This window comes from Stylophora pistillata, chromosome 6 (genome assembly GCF_964205215.1).
Source record: "Stylophora pistillata chromosome 6, jaStyPist1.2, whole genome shotgun sequence".
Classification (NCBI taxonomy): domain Eukaryota; kingdom Metazoa; phylum Cnidaria; class Anthozoa; order Scleractinia; family Pocilloporidae; genus Stylophora; species Stylophora pistillata.
The window spans coordinates 26,827,687-26,847,139 of NC_142524.1; the positions used below are offsets into that span (position 1 = coordinate 26,827,687).

The window sequence follows — 19,453 nt, forward strand, 5'->3', positions numbered from 1 at the left end:
AATGGAAAATCTTCGAAGTCATAATTTCAGCCGTAAAGAGCTGCAAAGTGGTTAACGTGGACCATATCCTGGTATAACTCAAACCCATACTAGATTGCTTTAAGGAAATTTGCATGTTTCTTCGCGCTTAACTTAACGCTCAGCCAAGACCATGACATGCGCCTTAGGGAACCAGTCATTAACTACCGCCAGGGAGAAGTTGGGTGGAGAATTTTTGGGGATCACATGGTTTTCAGGGAAGATGGGGGGAACCTGTCAGTCGTCGTCAATAGAATGTAGAGGGAGGACATTACAAAATTGAAGAATATTATACAGCCTTATGGGGGCATCAGGACAATTTTCTCGCGATACAAAAAAAATTCTCTACCAGGGCCGCAATAAAGAACGACCGGCCGGTTCCCCACCTCATGAAATTTCCACATTAGTACTTCGCGAGGAGTAAGTGATATTTCCACCAAGGATGCAAACCAAGATAATCCTAAACAGTTTATAATCTCTTATGCAAAAGTATTTTACATCGTCCAATCGTAGCGAAGGGTTTAAGCATGAGAATAAGAGGGCACAACGGGGAACTTGAAGTTTCCAGATATTTTGTGATAAATAAAAAACTTTAATGACAGAGAAATGCAATACAGATGCCTAAAAAATGAATGATTACCTTGACACTTTAACTTCTTCGCGTTCCACTTAAGTCCTGACGCACACTTACAAGTGTAGCTACCTTGGGTATTAATACATTGGCTGCCACCAGTACATTTATGTGATCCTGTGTTACACTCGTCTTCATCTAGGAAGGGGAAGAGGAAACATCGTTTTCAAGAAAGCGTACTTTTCGATAGTTTCGTAAAACCAAAAGCAAAGTAATTTTAACGGCCAATCAGAAGAAAAGGAAAATCTTCTGAAGAGCCAATGAAAACTCGGAGTAAAAAGCAAGCAAACTGTCTTTAGCGTGGGAAAACACGGGTGACCACCACGTTATTTGTGTTAAGTCTTCATCTGATTGGTCGAGAGTGTAGTGTGATTCCTTTAGACCAATCACAGAGCGAAATTTAATAAAACAAAACCAATCCCAGATTAGTTTCGACAATCAATTAAAAATTACCCTATTATGCGGACTAAGTGTCTTTTGGTACAATGAAATATATGAAGTTAATATATTTTGAACTGCGGTATTAGATACGTATGATGCACGATCCTCGCAGTAGATAGCGCTATTTAAGCAATAGCGAAAATCAGACCCGAAAAAAATCAGACCTGTACGGGACTCGAACCACTGACCTCTGCGATACTAGTGCAGCGCTCTACCAATTGAGCTAACAAGCCAACTGGGAGCAGGCTGTTAAGTTGATTCGTAATAAACCCGTGGAAGTGATAAATCAGATACAATGAAATGTATGAGTGGTCAGTGGTTCGAATCCCGTACAGGCCTAATTTTTTTCAGGTCTGATTTTCGCTATTGCTTAAATAGCGTTATCTACTGCGAGGATCGTGCATCATACTTATCTAATACCGCAGTTCAAAATATATTAACTTCATATATTTCATTGTATCTGATTTATCACTTTCACGGGTTTATTACGAATCAACTTAACGGCCTGCTCCCAGTTGGCTTGTTAGCTCAATTGGTAGAGCGCTGCACTAGTATCGCAGAGGTCAGTGGTTCGAATCCCGTACAGGCCTGATTTTTTTCAGGTCTGATTTTCGCTATTGCTTAAATAGCGCTATCTACTTCGAGGATCGTGCATCATACGTAAGTGTCTTTTGTTCTCTTTATTCTCCATGTTGGTGTCCTTGTTTGTGTTTTAATATTGTTGTTGTTTTTTTTGTAATCGCTATTGTTGATGTTTGTTTTCGGAACAAATTAGCGCCATTTGAAAATGGCTAGAGTGCCATAAAAGAGATGTTTTCCTACTACCTGAACAAGAAACACCATCGCCTGTGTATCCGGCTTTACATTTGCAATCGAATCCACCTGCCTTGTTGATACAGGTTGCCAGCTGGTTATGGCAGTTATCGGTATTCGAGCTACACTCGTCGATATCTGAAAAAGTAATGAAAAGAGGATGTATTGATGAGACTATTCGGTGGAGATTAGCAGCGTGAATAAAACAATTGGGGGAGAGTTCGATGAGTGGGGTACTTTCCATCAATCTTAATCGTGTGAGAGGTCGTTTCCGAAACCGAACACCCAAGCAAAGTGTAGTAATCACAGGACGTTTGCAAACTACGATTTTATGCCCTTCTCCTATAACATTTAACTCTTTAGAAAAGTAACAAAAAAAAATTCGTTCACATCTACTGCAAATACAGTTTCCTTACTAAGTATACAAAGGGCTGAAAGCAAATAGTGCGTTTGAGAGGCCCAAGAGAGTCTGGCTCCTGACAGAATTGCCCTTAACTTATAGGTCAAAGTCATGTGAATAAAGGAAATGATCTCCAATCAAAAAAGCTCCTGATTGTTAATGATATTCTCCTCGTCAGTACCAAAGGAAATGTAGCGCTAACAGTGTGGATCATATGTATCCCCATGTCGATTACATTAAATTTTCTAGTTACTTTAACTCGTTGAAGGCGTCGGTAACCGTGTTTTTGCCGGTCAGTAACCGACCGACAAAAACACGCAACTATTGATGACATTCAGTTTTTATTTAATATCTCAACAAATATTTACAGCAATAACACCTACAATATCTCATTTTAAAGTGTATAAAATGAGCTTCTCAGAGATGTATAAATTTATTTTTCAAAGAAAAATCTAATTCACGAGAAAAAATTTTAAAGACATGTTTCGACATGACTCATCATTAGTTTTTTTTTGTTGACTTTCTTTTTTTCATGTTACGTGCAATGATAACGTACGTAGTTGCATGTGACTTGTAAATAATAGTCGAAGGTACAACACGTTACATGTTAACTGATGATGGCATGAGTTATACCGAAACATGTCTTTAAAATTTTCCACTTGAATTCAAAATCTCTTTCGATTATATTGTGAGGGTCTCTCAATGGCGCTAAAATTGACAAATTTTAACCGTTAATCGCGAAAGAAGTTAACCGTAGGAAATATTTTTTTAACCACAGTAGAAAGAAACCGTTAGCCTTAAAATGGCTAAAATATAACATTAGCGGTAAAAGGCCGTCAAACCCTCTATTTTTGAAACCCTCTATTGTTATCCCGAAGATGCGGAAGTATTGTGCACGACTTTTTAGTATCTTACAAGTTACCTTTGCATCTCATCAGGTTTGCTTTCCAAAAATATCCAGAGCTGCAGGTACAAGAGTACGTCCCTACTGCATTAACACAGGCTGCAGAGTTGTCACAATTATTATTTCCGGTGCTACATTCATCCACGTCTTGGGAAAAAACAAACAAACAAACAAACAAAACAAAAAGTGAACTCCACTTAAAAATGTTTCCTAAGTGCTTAAGGTTAGTTGTGGAAAGAGAATGACGAGTAAGTCCCAGACTGCACTGCAGAAGTTTAAGAGGGTGAACCAAAAGGGTCTATGCAGCACTACAACGGCTAACAGCAAAGCCGTTAACTTCATTTAGAACTCCATTATGACGCCAAGTAGTGCTAAAGAGGTAAGCTGACTATTATATGCACTTATCGCACTGTAGCTCTTTTTCTTTTGATAATAACTCTAGCTTTTCAAAAATATCCAGAGTAGGGCTAGGTTTCGAAAACAATCCATTAAAAGAATATAAGCATTGCTGCGACATTATTTTCCAATGCCTTTTACCAGTAGAGTTATTTTCCAACTCGATTGCCTTGGTCTTACTTTAATTTGCTCTTCAGTTGGTTGCGTTCCGCTTGGTGCCCGAGCATTAGTGCCAGGGGACAGGCATAAATGGCGCTGTATTCTGACAATGGGTACCTGATAAATCAGTGCTCAGTTCAGTGCGCAAGTACAAGGTCAACACCTTGTAGTCGGGTACCGTCACGGTGCCCGAATTCTTGCGTGGGTACTTGGCAAAAAGCTGCGTTCAGATTGGTGCCCATCAAGAATCGTACTTGGGCACTGTGCTCGAGTACCAAGTTTAGTAAACTTAATTGGAAGACTACCTATACACTCTACACCCTGTGTATTCCCCTCGTCGACATCTTTGAAACCAGCCTTGCATTTACAAGAATAACCTTCTGGTTTATCAGTACAAGTGGCGTGCGGATGACAATCGTTTTGGCTCGAATCGGCACATTCGTTGACACCTGCGTTGAAAGGAAAATGTCTTATTTAATCAGTTCTGACATAAGTTCTGACATAAGTTCTGACATAAGTTCTGACATAAGTTCTGACATAAGTTCTGACATAAGTTCTGACATAAGTTCTGACATAAGTAAGTTCTGACATAAGTTCTGACATAAGTTCTGACATAAGTTCTGACATAAGTTCTGACATAAGTTCTGACATAAGTTCTGACATAAGTTCTGACATAAGTTTAATCGCCTCCCGGTTAGCTCAATGGATAGAGCGCTGGACTGTTTTACGGGAGGTCGAGGGTTCGAGCCTCGGCCGGACCAACACTCAGGGTCTTAAAATCATTGAGAAGAATTTGTTACCTTTCTAGAACAGCAAGAAATGGTTAGATATTCTAGTCTTCTCGGATAGGGACGAATAAATGGAAGTCCCGTCTCCTGCAGGGTTGGGGTAGGAGACGTTAATTTCCCACACACGAGATTACTGTGTGATGGATGTCCTCCCCTGGGGTGGGATGGGTGGGTGTTTTAGAGGGCCACGAGGGAGAATACTTTTCAAAGTAATTGGTGTCACCCTCTTAAAATAAAGGTTATTTAAAGTAAGAAACCACACACGCTCTGCGTGTGACATCATGACGTCAACAAAATCACATGATATGCGAGATATGTTTTTGTTTTGTACTGTACTTTTTCAGTGGACCGGTATTGTATGATTGTAGGTGTTTACAGTCGATCGGATTATTTACTGGTTCCAGCACAATAAAGGGCAATTCGGTATTTAAAACGGACAACATTATCCTCAGAATCTTTGACATAATGCTAATGTTATGTAATAGACCACCCCAAAACTCGATAAGAAAGCATCTTTTGTCTAATCTCAAAACACAACAACGAATAAATTAGAGCAAAAGCAACAATCCAAATTTTATGGAACAAAAAACAAGCAAACTTCAACAGTCGCCCTTCTAGGAGCACGATTGCGGATCTCGCTTACAAATAAACCACTCCTGGATAAGTTCAAACGAGAAGAAGTTTTATATCACGCAAACACATGTGTATTATAAGGACGAAATATCTGCAGGACTGTAGAGATCTCTTTACTCACCTAAAACGTTTCACACTCAGTTACGAATTTTTTAATCCCTTTTCCTTCCTACAGCTCTTAAAACATTGTGAGTTTTGGTAACTGAATGACCGTAAATTTAGAAAATCAATGAGTGCACAATCCGTCACTAATGCGTATTAAAAACACCCCACTGCTAAGACGCCGAGGGTAGTTCCCTTGGGAAAGGCTTTTCTTAAATGAGTGCCATATGTACGCTACGTACAAAATGTGATCATAATAATTTCAGTAACTATCAGGAGGTTTAGGTGCTTCCTCGCGGTTAGTAAAACTTCGTAAAGAAGTAGTGCGGATTCTCGGACTCTACATTTTAAAATAACTTTTTCCATGGTTAATCGAGGGGAATGGTTCCCCTCGATTAACTATGCTTTTTTTCTTTTCATCTAGCATCTACAACAGTGGCTTCGGGTCAAGCAAAAAGGATAAGTTTCGATCGAAGGAATTTTTTAGGAAAGCCGACTCTTTTAGTATGTGTCCTTTTCGAATCAATAACTTCAACAGACTGCTGATTCTGAAAAAAAAAATTACGTCATCTGCGGCGGGAGTTTTTCTCTTTCTATCTTTTTCTTTTATTTGTCTGCTTTAATTTTTTTTTTAGAAAGGACATTTTTAGGTCAGGTTTGAGCTTTCAAAGATTGATAGTCTTCAAAAGAACGTCATCGTACCGATTTTTAAATCGCTCCTAGTACGACGTTTTGGCCGACTCATTAGTTTAACTATATTGCAGCTGAACAAACGATGGCAAAAAAAAAAAAGAAAAAAAAACAAGAAAAAGAAAAGAAAAATTGCAAAGGTATTTAGGAGAAAAACTTAGTGCATATCCTGATCACAAAAAAGGTTAGATTTTGAACCAATTTCCTTGAGGAACTTTTAAAACTTTGCACTTAGCCGGTAAGTTTACAGTGTTACATACCGTTTACTAATCTCTGTCGGTGGATCAGAATGGCACAGACAAACACGAGCTGCAATTTCAAAGTAACATAAAAACCAACCTCAGCCTAAATTGAAAATGCAATTGCAATAAAAGGTTCGAAACTTAACTAACCTTGAACTGAAAAGAAGTCATTGCATGACTAGTTCACTGATTACGCGGCTTAGAGAGGCTCTTTATCCTAACACCGGAGAAAACAGCTGGAAAATACAGTTATGCGATGCGACCGCTGTGATGAGAACACTTTTCGCATTGCTTTGTTTCTCCTGAGATTGTACTTATTAAAAGGTGAAGCACCTGTTGAAATTACGGCAAACTGTTTAGTCCCAAGCCATCGGTTCTACAGCTTTCGAGCGTATTTTCAACTGAAAAAAGAATTACATTATAAAATGCCGACGTCATTTTTATATGCCGTGTAAATTCAAGTCTTTCAGAACATTTATTTCCTAAATTGCACTCACTACACAGTTCAAGGTCGTACTCATTTTTAGCCAAAACGGTCAGAATGTAGTTGAAGTAACTTGGTAGAATATGATGCAATAAAGGTTTTTTTGCCGCACATTCATCATGATAAGCCTTTTGAAAATAATTCATTGATTACGGACCTCATGCTATCAACTAACGTAAATTGCCAAAAATTTCTATAATAAGAATTACTTTCTAGACTTTTCTACAAACATACAAGCAGCGGTTTGTCTTTTAAGCTTAATTGGGCTTCTTTTAGCTTTCAAGGGCCCAGCATGTTGTAAAATAAACAAGAAAGTTTTTCTTCGTTTCCTTTGTCTGTTGTTCCTCTTCGACCGTTAAGTTGGAAAAAAAAAATGAGAACAGTGAGAAGAATTGGTTTCCAGATCTTGGAGGTGGAGACAACAACCCTTAACTGACTTTAACTCCCAGCAGTGATTAACATAAAACTTCTATAATAATTTCCATACATTATTTAGCAAACAGGTAATAGACCGATTGCAAATATGGCCACGATAACACCAAAGCGAGGCTTTTCGGTAGTAACCGTTGCTAAGGGCTGGCTCTGTTTTCTAAGTAATTTTGTAGCCTTTGTACTAAGAAATTGGTTTCTGAATTCGAAAGGAAAGCCCGTTCAAGGATTAATTTCGTCGCAAAATACATCTTAGAGGTGTTGTAAAGGTCAGTGTTTTTATTTAAGCAACGTTTGCATTTTCATTGTTATACACATTTTAGCGTACATACATACATACATACATACATACATACATACATACATACATACATACATACATACATACATAACGCTCGAAACGCCAGCTTTTGTAATCGTTACGGTGGCCAATTTACCATTTCAACTTTGTTGATATATCGAAATTATATACATACATAGATTCATATGTTAATTGACCACTCCCCATGGGGCTTTTCAGGGCCAATTCCCACCCAGTAACCACCCCAGGGGAGGACACCCATCACACAGTAATCTCATGCGTGGGAAATTTATTTAATCACTTTCACCAGAGTATGGTGAGGGTCGCTAAACAGAGCGAGGCTCCAAATAAAGTGCGCCTAATATCCCACCCATCCCACCCCAGGGGAGGACATCCATCACACAGTAATCTCGTGTGTGGGAAATTAACGTCTCCTGCCCCAACCCTGCAGGAGACGGGACCTCCATTTATTCGTCCCTATCCGAGAAGACTAGAATATCTAACCATTTCTTGATGTTATAAAAAGGTAGCAAATTCTTTTCAATTATTTTAAGACCCTGAGTGTTGGTCCGGTCGGGGCTCGAACCCTCGACCTCCCGCACAACAGTCCAGCGCCCTATCCATTGAGCTAACCGGGAGGCGGTGAAATTAACGTCTCCTACCCCTAACCCTGCAGGAGACGGGACCTCCAATTATTCGTCCTTATCCGAGAAGACTAGAGTATCTAACCATTTCTTGATATAAAAAGGTAGCATATTCTTCTCACTTGTTTTAAGACCTTGAGTGTTGGTACGGCCGGGGCTCGAACCCTTGACCTCGCGCACAACAGTCCAGCGCTCTATCCATTGAGCTAACTGGGAGGCAAGACATTCGCGACACTTTATTGAAATGCCACACCAACTTTGACCAAATTTGACTGTATGTTTTCTGTTTTAGCTTCTCTTCAACGTAAAGCACGGAGAGACATGTGGAGAAGATTCATGTAAATGAACTTAAAGAACTTCTCCGCAGCAAAAGTGTGAGCCTCAAAGGATTAATAATGAAAGCACAACTAGTCACAAAGTAAGCGAAGACTGAGTTAAGATTTTAATCAAGCTTACTTTAAATAAATTTCAAACCTGTTTAAACCTTCGTTCGTTTTATTGTTTCTTTATAACTGAGGAGAAATTTAAGGTAGGTGTCCTATTTTCACTTCCTTTTGTAGAGTGAAAGAGGCGCTTCAAAAAAATTTATAAGCGACTGGCGTTCAGCAAAATGATGATCACATGCAAGGGAAAGCAGCCTCTCCTCTTCAGACTAAAAAGTGTGATCCAGAAATTGTCAGGGAGAATGAAAAAAAATTCCAGTTCTGTCCCCCAGAGAAAGAAATGGGTAAAATGTTGGACGACCTTCGCCCATTCACGTACAATTCTACTGTGAATTATGTTAGAAACTCTGGTAAAAACATTCAACATTCCCCCGACTATAATTATGGTGATGAAACCGTTTGAGCGTGGTGTTAATTTTTTTATTGAAGGATACCTCCACAATGTTTTAGTCAAGCTCCACAAAGGAAGCAAGACCTTTTATATAAGAGCCCGTTGCTGTCGTAGGCTTCAGAAAACTAAATCCCCGCATAAAATAAGGTTAGCAATTTCCACTGAACAACCTAATGATATCTTTGCATCATCTTGCACCTGTGTCTCTTGGATTTTGTAATCATGCTGTGGGCCTAATGTATCTTGTTTCTCACTGCTACTCTAGATCTACAAAAACTAAGTCTATTCCTGATGATTTGGTTTGCACCTCCCTATCCCAGCAGTGGCATAAGCCAAGAGGGAAAAGTATCTCATCAGAACCATTGATGGGCATGGTTTTCAAGAAACCCAAATTACACAACATGTCAGGTGGGGGGGGGGGGGGGAAGGGGGGTGGAGGCACTTCAGGACAAACTTCACCTGGCATTTCTTCTTTGTATCTGGCAGCGAAGGCAGCCCCAAGCAACACAGAGATTGAAGGTTTCAAAGTCCATTTGCAAAAGTTGAACAAGAACTTTGGGCTGTTTGTACATGAATACTGAGGGTGAAATCGTACCCACCAGAGTTGGGCCTACCCCCTTGGGAGGATATCTCAGCTATCAATTGGCACCCACAGAAGGAACCCACAGAAGTTGCATGCAATGTTGACTTTTTCAAGCAACGTAAGAATGACACTGCTCCTGCAACAATTTATCCATCTTTCCCACTATCTTTAGTTTTTCCCCTCTTTAGTGTCACACAGTGCCCTTCAGGAACATGAACAATTTTATGATTCCTTGAGAATCAGTGAACATGTTTCAGGGAATGATCCTTGAATGTATTTACTTCGATCCAGACTTTTTGCCACAATGTTGTTGGAATTAGAACAGTTTTTCTTTAAGCACTTTGCTAAATTCTTCAAGGCACTATCAGTGCCAGCTGGAGTGTGTGCTGTACCAACAACTGCCATGGTCACTGCCATGGCAACATCAGCAAGCAGTGTCAGTGGATGACAAGTTTGAAATGACACCTGATACTTAGTGAGTTAAACCAACTACTAATATTTTAAGCATGTAAATTTGTCAGTATTTATAGTAACTTAAATAAAGGGCTCTTTTTTTTTAACTAAGAAATAATTGGATTTTGAATGTTTGTAAGCATGGCACAAACAGCCCACAATTGATTCAGACTACCAGCTAAAGACAGTGGAATAACCTGATTAAAAATGTGGAAGCTCTTTACTTTCTTTATGGCTCTTTCCACTTGAATTCGTTCTGATTCTATTTCCTGAGTGGCAATGACTTCTGAAGGGGTCTGTTGACTTTGCAATCCAAGAAACGGGGGGATATTTAGGCCAACACCAATAGGTTCAAGAAGGTCTGAAATGGTAAACCCCTTGTCAGCCATCACAACATCACCTTGAGAGAAAGGCAAGTTAAGTAACCCTGACCTAACTGTTAACTCTCTGTCTGAAATACTGCCAGCATAGAGTTGGGAAATAAATGTTATGTGGCCACTGGGTGCAATGCCAATGACTCCTTTAAATATTGCATGGCTCTTGTATGAGGAATAGGTTTCACTGTGCAAAACTAAAGAGGATGGGGTCTGACACTTGATCTCTGTTCCATCGATGATGACTCTTGTTTTGGGGTATTTATCCTTGAATGACTGGGGCATTGCCTTGTCTATTGTCTCTCTGTCGGCCAAGTGTTGAGGTAACCAAATTTTAAGCACAAAAAATTGATCCAGGAAATGTAGATCCTGTTGACGGTGGAAACATGCACATTGAATCTGTGAGCCAAATCAAGTTCAAATGACCCAAGCCTCATTCAGACAAGGACCATAAAGAACTCATCCAGGGTACTAAGTTTTCGATGCTTGCCCGGTTTATTTTCCCGGGATCCATCCACATTACCTGATGCTGAAAATTCTAAATCTTCTGCTGCGCTGTTAACATAAACAATGTTCTCACCATTCTCACCTGGGTTTAAAAAACTGTAGCAAGCCAGAAGAGTTTTATAATTTGCAAATCCAGTGAAAAAATTGATGTCCAAATCAGAGTCTTTTTATCTTGTTATTCCAAACTTTCTTTCGAGAAGCTCGTGGACGTTTTTCAAAAGATGTTTAGTTTCTTGCTGTAGAGACTTAATTTGCTCTTCTAGCTCCTAAATGTGCGCCTGCAAATCGCTGATTTCATCAGAAGCGGGGGAATCGTTGTCTTCTTCACTCACGCACTAGAAGGATGGCATCTCAGCTGCATGCTGAAGAAGGATGTTGTGACCGCTTACGTGGCGATTTCCTCTTCGGAGATGCGGCAGACCATGGAAAAATCGAGGGAACGGCATCATCCATTAAATATCGGCGACCTGCTAAGCTTTTACGAAAGTCAGTTGGCTTAAAATGTAATGAACAGATCTTAGTTCGATCTGTGATCTTAAATGTTGGGGACATCCCGTCGAATTATTATTAGCCAAGCCTAAAACGAAAATAGGACGTACTAACAACAACAGAAAAACCAAGCAGATAATTACTGTAACGATAAGTTTTTCAAAACAACAGGGATTAAAAGACGTACCTTAAGTCTTCTTGGATCAGTCGTTGGAAGGCTGTGACAGGTGATCTTTCCTCCATCCGGCCCTACTCGATATCCACTCTTACAGCATAGCGGCACGCAACAGTTATCAGGCATGGTATACCACTCACAAGATCACTCGTAATGGTATTGGGACCAAATTCTAAACATGGAAGAACCCACTAATCAGGTATAAAAGCCGACATGTAATGAAATGAATTCTGTAAACCATAGTTACCGTGACGTCACTCTATTAACTATGTGTAAACGAAACAGTTCTGTATACTCGGCAATCCTAAGGCCCTGTTTACAAGCAAGGAGGGTAACCCTTGTGCTAGGGTTACCCTAGCAGGCGGGTCAAAGATAGCACGGGTTTACAAGCAAAATTTCACAGGTAGGGTTACCCTACCACCCGGGACAACTTAACTATGCTTGGTAACCGCACGCACTGTTATTAATGTTCAAAGGGTCTGGAAACAAGTAAAAAGTTGTACCGGGTAGGCGAATTATCCCCAGCAGAGCGTTTACAAGGCAGCTAGGGTTACCCTAGCGCTAGGGTAACCCTAGCGCTCAGATGTAGGCCTAGGTCTAAAGAAAGTGGAATCCAACCTGGTACTACCTGGCACGAAGTACTTGAAAACAGGGGCACCCAGCCCTTACCCTATTGCTAGGGTAACCCTTGCTGCCTTGTAAACACGTCGATGAAAAAAAGAAGAAATGTGGGAACATGACGAGCTTTGCTCAAGAAAAAAATTCTCAGCAGGCATCGTAAACTGATGCCGAGGTTTGGGGGAGAAGGCGTTGGGTGGATGTCATCACATTAATTACACCACAATGTAATTATACAGATTAGCGCCCACGAATCCACGAGAGATACGCGATTGCGTGCGAGTTAACGCGGGGTCATCTGTTGGCGATGAAAATCAAAATCATGAAATGAAATTAAGTTTGTTGTGCGCGTAATGGTCATAAAATACTGCGTTTTCTCTGTTTCTGCCTGTTTCCCTATAACGACATTTTTAATCACGTAGTCTTTCAAAGATCCTTCCTTTTCACAGAAGAGGCAATACCGGCGAGGCGCCGAATTCGAAAAGCCTCTCTTTCGATTATTTAGGTATGATTCTTTCGCTTGGTTTGCCATAAAACAGTAACAAAAGATATCGCAATTTTCATGTGCCGTACGACCTGAATAACAACCGTATCGAATTTCCAGTATTGCGTCACTTGGTGGATCGATCAGCGTTCACGCTTTGCGATCGTAGTACACGATGTTATTGTTTTGGTACAAAACCTGTGGTGGTCGCACGACTTGGCCTCGTATCCTGGTTAAATTCTTACCAATATTATAATATTAAACCTCGACGAGATTTTTCATGTCGAAATGTCGAAAAGCATCATGTTTTCGATTTCGAAACCATTCGAAATGAAGTCATAGAGGCAGTCGGATTTTCGACGTTCGGCTTTCCACCGGCTGACTTAACCACGCAGAGTCTTTGCAGGATTACAAGTGCCACACTTGACCCTTGCAAGCATTGGTATCTACTTTTGAAAGAGGTATGTGACGTTCCTTTGCGTAAATATTTCATATGCGATGTATTTAAGATATTTCCCGACGAAATCCAAAGTGTGGCGACACGGGAACTTCAGCCGGCCAACTCATCGTTCGGAGTAGTGGGGTTAGCCAGGATTCCCGACCTCGTTCACGTTGTGTTCACGTTCTGTCTAATAGCTGGTCTATCTTCTTCGTAATAAACAATCCCCGACGAACTTATTAAATCTGCGGGATTTATGACTATCGTAAATCTGGTGAACTCCGCCACGCTAGACTTTGAGCCCGAAGGCGCGAAAAATTTATCTTTTGGCGCCAAACTCAGTCACGACTCCGAAGAGCTCGCTTCCTAACTTACCGAAAGATCAGCTAGAGTAAATTCCCTTGGAGTGGAACTGAAGAAGCTTCGAACACAGATTTCTCGTCTCGAATCAGCATGGAGTCAATTTTACAGACCCTTTTTTCCACCTCAATGTTCGTACCTTGTCGTGGTGAGGTGGCTTGAGTGCCTCAATGACCAATTGCAATACAATGCCTTTAAAGAATTCAACTTCAGTTGGTGGGCTGTATTTTCTGCAAGGTAGAGGCCAGACTAACACGGACTTTGTCATTGTAGTTATTGTTATGATTATCATAATTATCATTATTATTAATGATTTTGTTATTGTTATCATTATCTTTATGATTGTGATTGAATCATTTTCAAAATGAAATAGGCTGCTCAATGAGGATGGCATGCTGAGGCAAGTAGATTTTCATTTATTTACCCCCCTCCCCCCAAGTAGAAATTCAAGTGTTTCTGATAGTTTTTCTCTTCAATAGATTGTAAGAATGCAGAAGATTTTCTAAGACACATTGTTCAGAGGGCTTGTCTTAAGTAGTTGTTTTCTGATTCAAAACCACCTGCCTAGTTCTGTTTCTCTTGGGTAGTTAGTCCATGGACTGTTGTTATCTGATGGCAGAACTAACAGGTGGATCTGTTTCTCTTGGGTAGTCAGTCCATTATGGGGTGTTGTTATCTGATGGCAGAACCACCAATCTGTTCTGCTTCTCTTGGGTAGTCAGTCTATGGACTGTTGTTATCTGATGGCAGAACCAGTCCCTATTTTTTTCAGCTCTATGCTGTCAGTCTTTTATGGACAGTTATTTTTATCTGATGGCAGTTTTAGCTTGCTCTTTTTGTTTTGAAAAATGTGTTGCTTATGCTGTTTGTCACGTATCATCTGTTATTAGTCGGAGGCACTTTGGTCAATCAATGCTATCATTGTCTTCATTATTATTATAATTGTTAATTCAGCTGCTACTCTTCTCTCTTTGCCACAGGGCCCACTACAGACAGCACTAGCTTAATGAAGTCCCAAAACCTTTCACAATGAGCCAACTCAAGAATTGCAGTCCTGAACAGTTTTTGGGGTTTTCCTGGCTTTTCTTGAGATTATTTTGTCTCAGTTTCAATTACTTGGATACTCATTCAGCTAGACTAACAATAACACCATTTTGTTCATAGACAAACATTGAAATAATCATAATAGTAATATAAATGATAATAATAATGATTTGTTATTGTTATCATTATCATTATCTTTATGATTGTGATCATCATTTTCAAACTGAAATAGGCTGCTCAGTGAGGATGGCATGCTGAGGCAAGTAGATTCTCATTTAATTCCTCCCCCCTCCCCCCAAATAGAAATTCAAGTGTTTCTGATAGTTTGTCTCTTCAATAGATTGTTAGAATGCAGAAGATTTTCTAAGACACATTGTACAGAGGTCTTAAATAGTTGTTTTCTGATTCAAAACCACCTGCCTAGTTCTGTTTCTCTTGGGTAGTTAGTCCATGGACTGTTGTTATCTGATGGCAGAACTAACAGGTGGATCTGTTTCTCTTGGGTAGTCAGTCCATTATGGGCTGTTGTTATCTGATGGCGGAACCACCGATCTGTTCTGTTTCTCTTGGGTGGTCAGTCTATGGATTGTTGTTATCTGATGGCAGAACCAGTCCCTATTTTTTTCTCAGCTCTATGCTGTCAGTCTTTTATGGACAGTTATTTTTATCTGATGGCAGTTTTAGCTTGCTCTTTTTGTTTTGAAAAGTGTGTTGCTTATGCTGTTTGTCACGTATCATCTGTTATTAGTCATAGGGTGACTTTGGTCAATCAATGCTATCATTGTCCTTAGTATTATTATTATTATTAATTCAGCTGCTACTCTTCTCTCTTTGACACAGGGCCCACTACAGACAGCACTAGCTTAATGAAGTCCCAAAACCTTTCACAATGAGCCAACTCAAGAATTGCAGTCCTGAACAGTTTTTGGGGTTATTCTGTCTTTTCTTAATTTGTTTTTGCCCCAGTTTCAATCACTTGGATACTCATTCAGCTAGACTAACAATAACACTATTTTGTTCATAGATAAACATTGAAATAATCATAATAGTAATATCAATGATAATAATAATGATTAGATTAATGGAAATAATCATAGGAATTATAACCATCAGGATAATGAACATTATTTCTCTAACTATTGTAAATATTTTTATCATTATTATTATTATTATTATTATTATTATTGTCATTATTGTTATCATTGTTATTATTATTATTATCATTATTATCATTATTATTGTTATCAATGTTATTATTATTTCCATCATGAATTATTAGAGATGCTTGGAAAAAAATGATCTATAGATCCCTCCAACTCATTATTCTTTCAGTTAAGTGAATTAAGACTTTGTGAACAGTTACTGCTTTATTCTGTCATTCCTGATGACCATAGAAATGGTGAAAGTCCACAGATATTATCCCTTTAAGAGTTTCTCCAGGTGTTTTTTTTTCCTCTGAATTTGGTTACAACAGAATGAAGGGCATCAGAGTATAGTGCGCCCAGCTAGACATGAATTGCATTAATATTACAGGGTCATTTTGCTGTATTCAGGGTTTAATCTTAGCCTTCTACAGACAAGTTTGTTCCTCTAAATGCAAAACACATTTTATCGTTTTTTAAAACAAACTTACAAAAACTGCCAAGAAACAGCTACTAAATTTATGGAAACATGACGAACAAGTCAACTAGACTGTGTACTACACATCATTGAAATCAAAGTATCACTTTAGGAACATAAAATCGCAAGATCAGTTTCCCATTTTTAGTGCCTGAGAAAAGATCAGGCCACCAGATTACTTCAAATTCTCTGGTTGCTCGTCCATCTCAATTTCCAACAACCATTTTAGTTTACTGGGTGAGAATCGTGCTTGATTTCTTGCCCCATGCTCTTTAATTGGCCGCCTGTAAAGCTTGTTGAGAGTTTAACAGCTACTACTTGCAGCAACCTCCATATTCCCCCGATAGCTTTTCTTAACTCTAATGGTACAGAACTTTGATGACTCAGACCAGAAATAACATCATTCACTCTACCATCCCTGTAATAAAAAACTTTGGATTTTTCTCTCCATACAGGGGGCCGCAAATGTATTTTTACCCTCGCACGTTTATAAAAGCATTCGGCATGCCTGCTAACAAAGCTTGGATGTATGTTTCAGGAACTTAGTATCTTTCAACTCGACACCATTTGCCTGAAACCAAAATAATAATTACGAAAGTTAAGAGATTATTTACTTCTGGAGTGAAATGTACTTAACTGATTTGCCCTTTCAAACATAAACCTGAGTTATCAGGTTTTGTCAATCACAAAATTACACGCCGGGTTATTAGTATTCCTTGGGGACCTTCCTATATTATCATAAATATCTGAGACAAGCAGGTCATTTAGCTAGGTAATCTATGTTAAAAACCGCGCAGTACAGCACTTAGAATTATTTTCCTCACTCATTTTTCTCACACTGCAACTTTTCGTACTACGCAATTATTACTACGCAGTCATATATGGTGTCCAATTGGGAGAAGAGCTTATTATTTTTGTTTTAGAGGTGAATTGCGATTTCTTGTATGTCCCTTATTTCGTCGAAGAAAAGCTCGAACAAATACTGAAAGTAGTAAGTAAGTCACTATGAACAACTAGTGCAAAGTGACAGCACTATCGAGCCAAACTGAGAACTGTTCTTTAATGATTTTTAACATGAACAACCAATTCTTACTATTTTTAATTTCTGCGTTTTAATAGACTTTGACATGTTCTTGAGAAGATATTAAATCGGTTAGCGCTGTTGTTCCCTTCTAAATTATTTTGGTGGAAGCGCCTCAGAAGACACTGGTTTAACTAAAACCATGTTGGGCGACGTTACATTTTGACTGCACAACCCGCAATTAAATTTAATTTTAACAGCTATTCGAGTGTGTGAAGAACGGAAAAGAGCAAAATTACATACCATCGGCCTTTCGATGCACGGACGAATTAAACTTTTTACAATTCCACTTATCCATTGCTTGTAACTGATAGACCTTGTCCTTATTCTTGCGGGAGGCCGTACGATTTGTTGTCCATTGTAGAACTTGGCAAACTTAGCGCACTCTGCCTCGAGCGCAACAATGTGATCTTTCGATTCTCTATCTCACTAGCGGAGTTGTTGTGTTGAACATGGACGAATAATACATCGCAGCGTGTCTTGTAGATAGCTAGAGATGCCATGCATGTTTAGGATAAGCGCTGAATATGGACGAGCGTTAAAGCCGCCACTGAAAAAGCACAATCGACCGTTTTTCATTGTAAGGATCAGGTCTTTCACACAGCTGTCAGAATTAAAGAGAGGAAGAACGTCGATCTCGCTCACCTAAGTAGCGAAGTACACCACGAGCGGCGACGATGATCAATCACCTGGAAGATCACCGTGGTGTCCCTCTACTCTTTGGTATCATAACCAAGAGCAAGCCCTTTCGACTTGTCACTAAGTTTTACGGTTTATAAAACAAAGGCCCCGCTCTACACAAAGCCTTAAAGAATGAAACACTAGCAAAGCTTACTTAGCTTGGAATTATAAAAATTTCCTTTCTTAAAAATCGAAGATTTTCATGGTTTCCGTAACTTCGTATTTTTCCAAATTTCCTCTTTTACATGTTATGCTGTTTTGCATTTTCTTCAACGTATAATTTAGTTCAGCGTCGATCATTTATCATCCTTAGAAGAAAATATTCTCATCTTTACGTTTAACTATAAAATTGCTTTGGCTTACATTGTGCGCATAAAAGGAGCGTTAAATTAAACATGAGTTGATTCCACGCGAGGGTTTTACCTGGAAAAATGCCTGCACACGAGAGACACCGACATTACCGCGTGTCCCTTTCTGGAAAACATTCGTGTTATGACAAGAAAGGTCAGCTTAAGGGTTTTGAGTTACCCAAACTATGCAATTTTGACGCCGAAAAGTGCCAAAAAGTAATTACAGAAACTTCATCCGCAACACCTCTAACGTGCTGTGGGCGCGAACTGAGATCTTCTCTTACAGTTAATAATTGCCAGGCGGAACTCAAATCCGGCTTAGCCTAATTTGCATAAATTTTTTTGGTGGGCAAAGCTCGTCATGGACGTTAGGGTAACCCTCCTGTCAGGGTAACCCTAGCACTAAGGTTACCCTACCTGCTTGTAAACAGGGCCTAAGAAGACAATCGAACGATTATGACATAATTCAAGACGTACCTTCCCAACTGTAACTTCTGTTAATTTGATGGTGCTGTTTTCCGATTTTACTTTGATGGTACTGTTTTCCGATTACCCACCTCTCATAAAATAACACAAGATGTAGGCCTAGGTCTAAAGAAAGTGGAATCCAACCTGGTACTACCTGGCACGGAGTACTTGAAAACAAGCGCACCCAGCCCTTAGCAACGGCGTTGTTACCGAGAAGCCTCGCTTTGGAGCTATCGTCGCCATATTTGCAATCGGTCTATGAGAATACTCAAACTTATTACACGACTCGGGCAATCAGAGGGCCAATAACTAAATCAACCAATCAAAATGCTCTATTTCCGGTCAATATTCTCTCAGTATTGGACCGGGCACTGACCCGAATGGTCCCGAATGGTACCGCACTTGTGTCCCTTTGAACTTCAGTCGTATAATAAATCTCTTATTAACCGCGCTTGCTCGGGACCGTACTGGAAGAATATCGGCCCTCGGTCTTTTTTGTACGGACCTCGCTGCGCTCGGTCCGTACTGTCAAGACTAAATCTCGGGCCGATATTCTCCCAGTACGGCCCTCGCGCTTGGTTAATAAGATATATTTATCAGCTAGAAGTTGTTATTTTGATCTAATATCAAATTCTCATAACCAATTTATAAGGAAGTGTGTAGCGGCTAGAGGGGAGAGTTTATAATCAGATCTTGCGATTTAAAGGATTAATGGCAGTGGCTTATTTCTTTGATCTTTGATTATTTGTTGTTGTAAGTATTAAAATTTGATGTTTTCTTTACTCTGAAATTATGATTCCTGTAGCTATTCCTCTATG

General features: G+C 39.5%; 2 protein-coding genes, 1 long non-coding RNA gene and 1 pseudogene across 3 annotated transcripts in view; 1 reads left to right on the forward strand and 3 right to left on the reverse strand.

Moving 5' to 3' along the window:
• Window positions 1-4,437, reverse strand: part of LOC111336835 (uncharacterized) — a 33,342-nt gene extending 28,905 nt beyond the window's left edge. Inside the window, exons 1-5 of the mRNA XM_088725110.1 lie at window positions 4,352-4,437; window positions 4,068-4,231; window positions 3,226-3,354; window positions 1,916-2,041; window positions 659-787 (exon numbers count right to left, since the gene is read on the reverse strand). Of these exons, the coding sequence (XP_088581236.1) occupies window positions 659-787; window positions 1,916-2,041; window positions 3,226-3,354; window positions 4,068-4,231; window positions 4,352-4,437 (634 nt within the window). The remainder of the gene's footprint in view (window positions 1-658; window positions 788-1,915; window positions 2,042-3,225; window positions 3,355-4,067; window positions 4,232-4,351) is intronic.
• A 2,205-nt stretch (window positions 4,438-6,642) lies between these two features.
• LOC148729190 (uncharacterized) lies at window positions 6,643-10,117 on the forward strand (annotated as a pseudogene).
• LOC148729191 (uncharacterized) lies at window positions 10,053-11,616 on the reverse strand. The gene is made up of 2 exons (XM_088725111.1): window positions 11,503-11,616; window positions 10,053-10,688 (listed from the first exon to the last, which is right to left on the reverse strand). Exons 1-2 carry the CDS (start codon window positions 11,614-11,616, stop codon window positions 10,053-10,055), a joined length of 750 nt encoding a protein of 249 aa, XP_088581237.1.
• Window positions 11,617-16,026: 4,410 nt separating this feature from the next.
• LOC148729192 (uncharacterized) lies at window positions 16,027-17,905 on the reverse strand. The gene is made up of 2 exons (XR_015988835.1): window positions 17,380-17,905; window positions 16,027-16,626 (listed from the first exon to the last, which is right to left on the reverse strand). It is a non-coding gene; the product is annotated as an uncharacterized LOC148729192 (long non-coding RNA).
• Window positions 17,906-19,453: the final 1,548 nt, after the last annotated feature.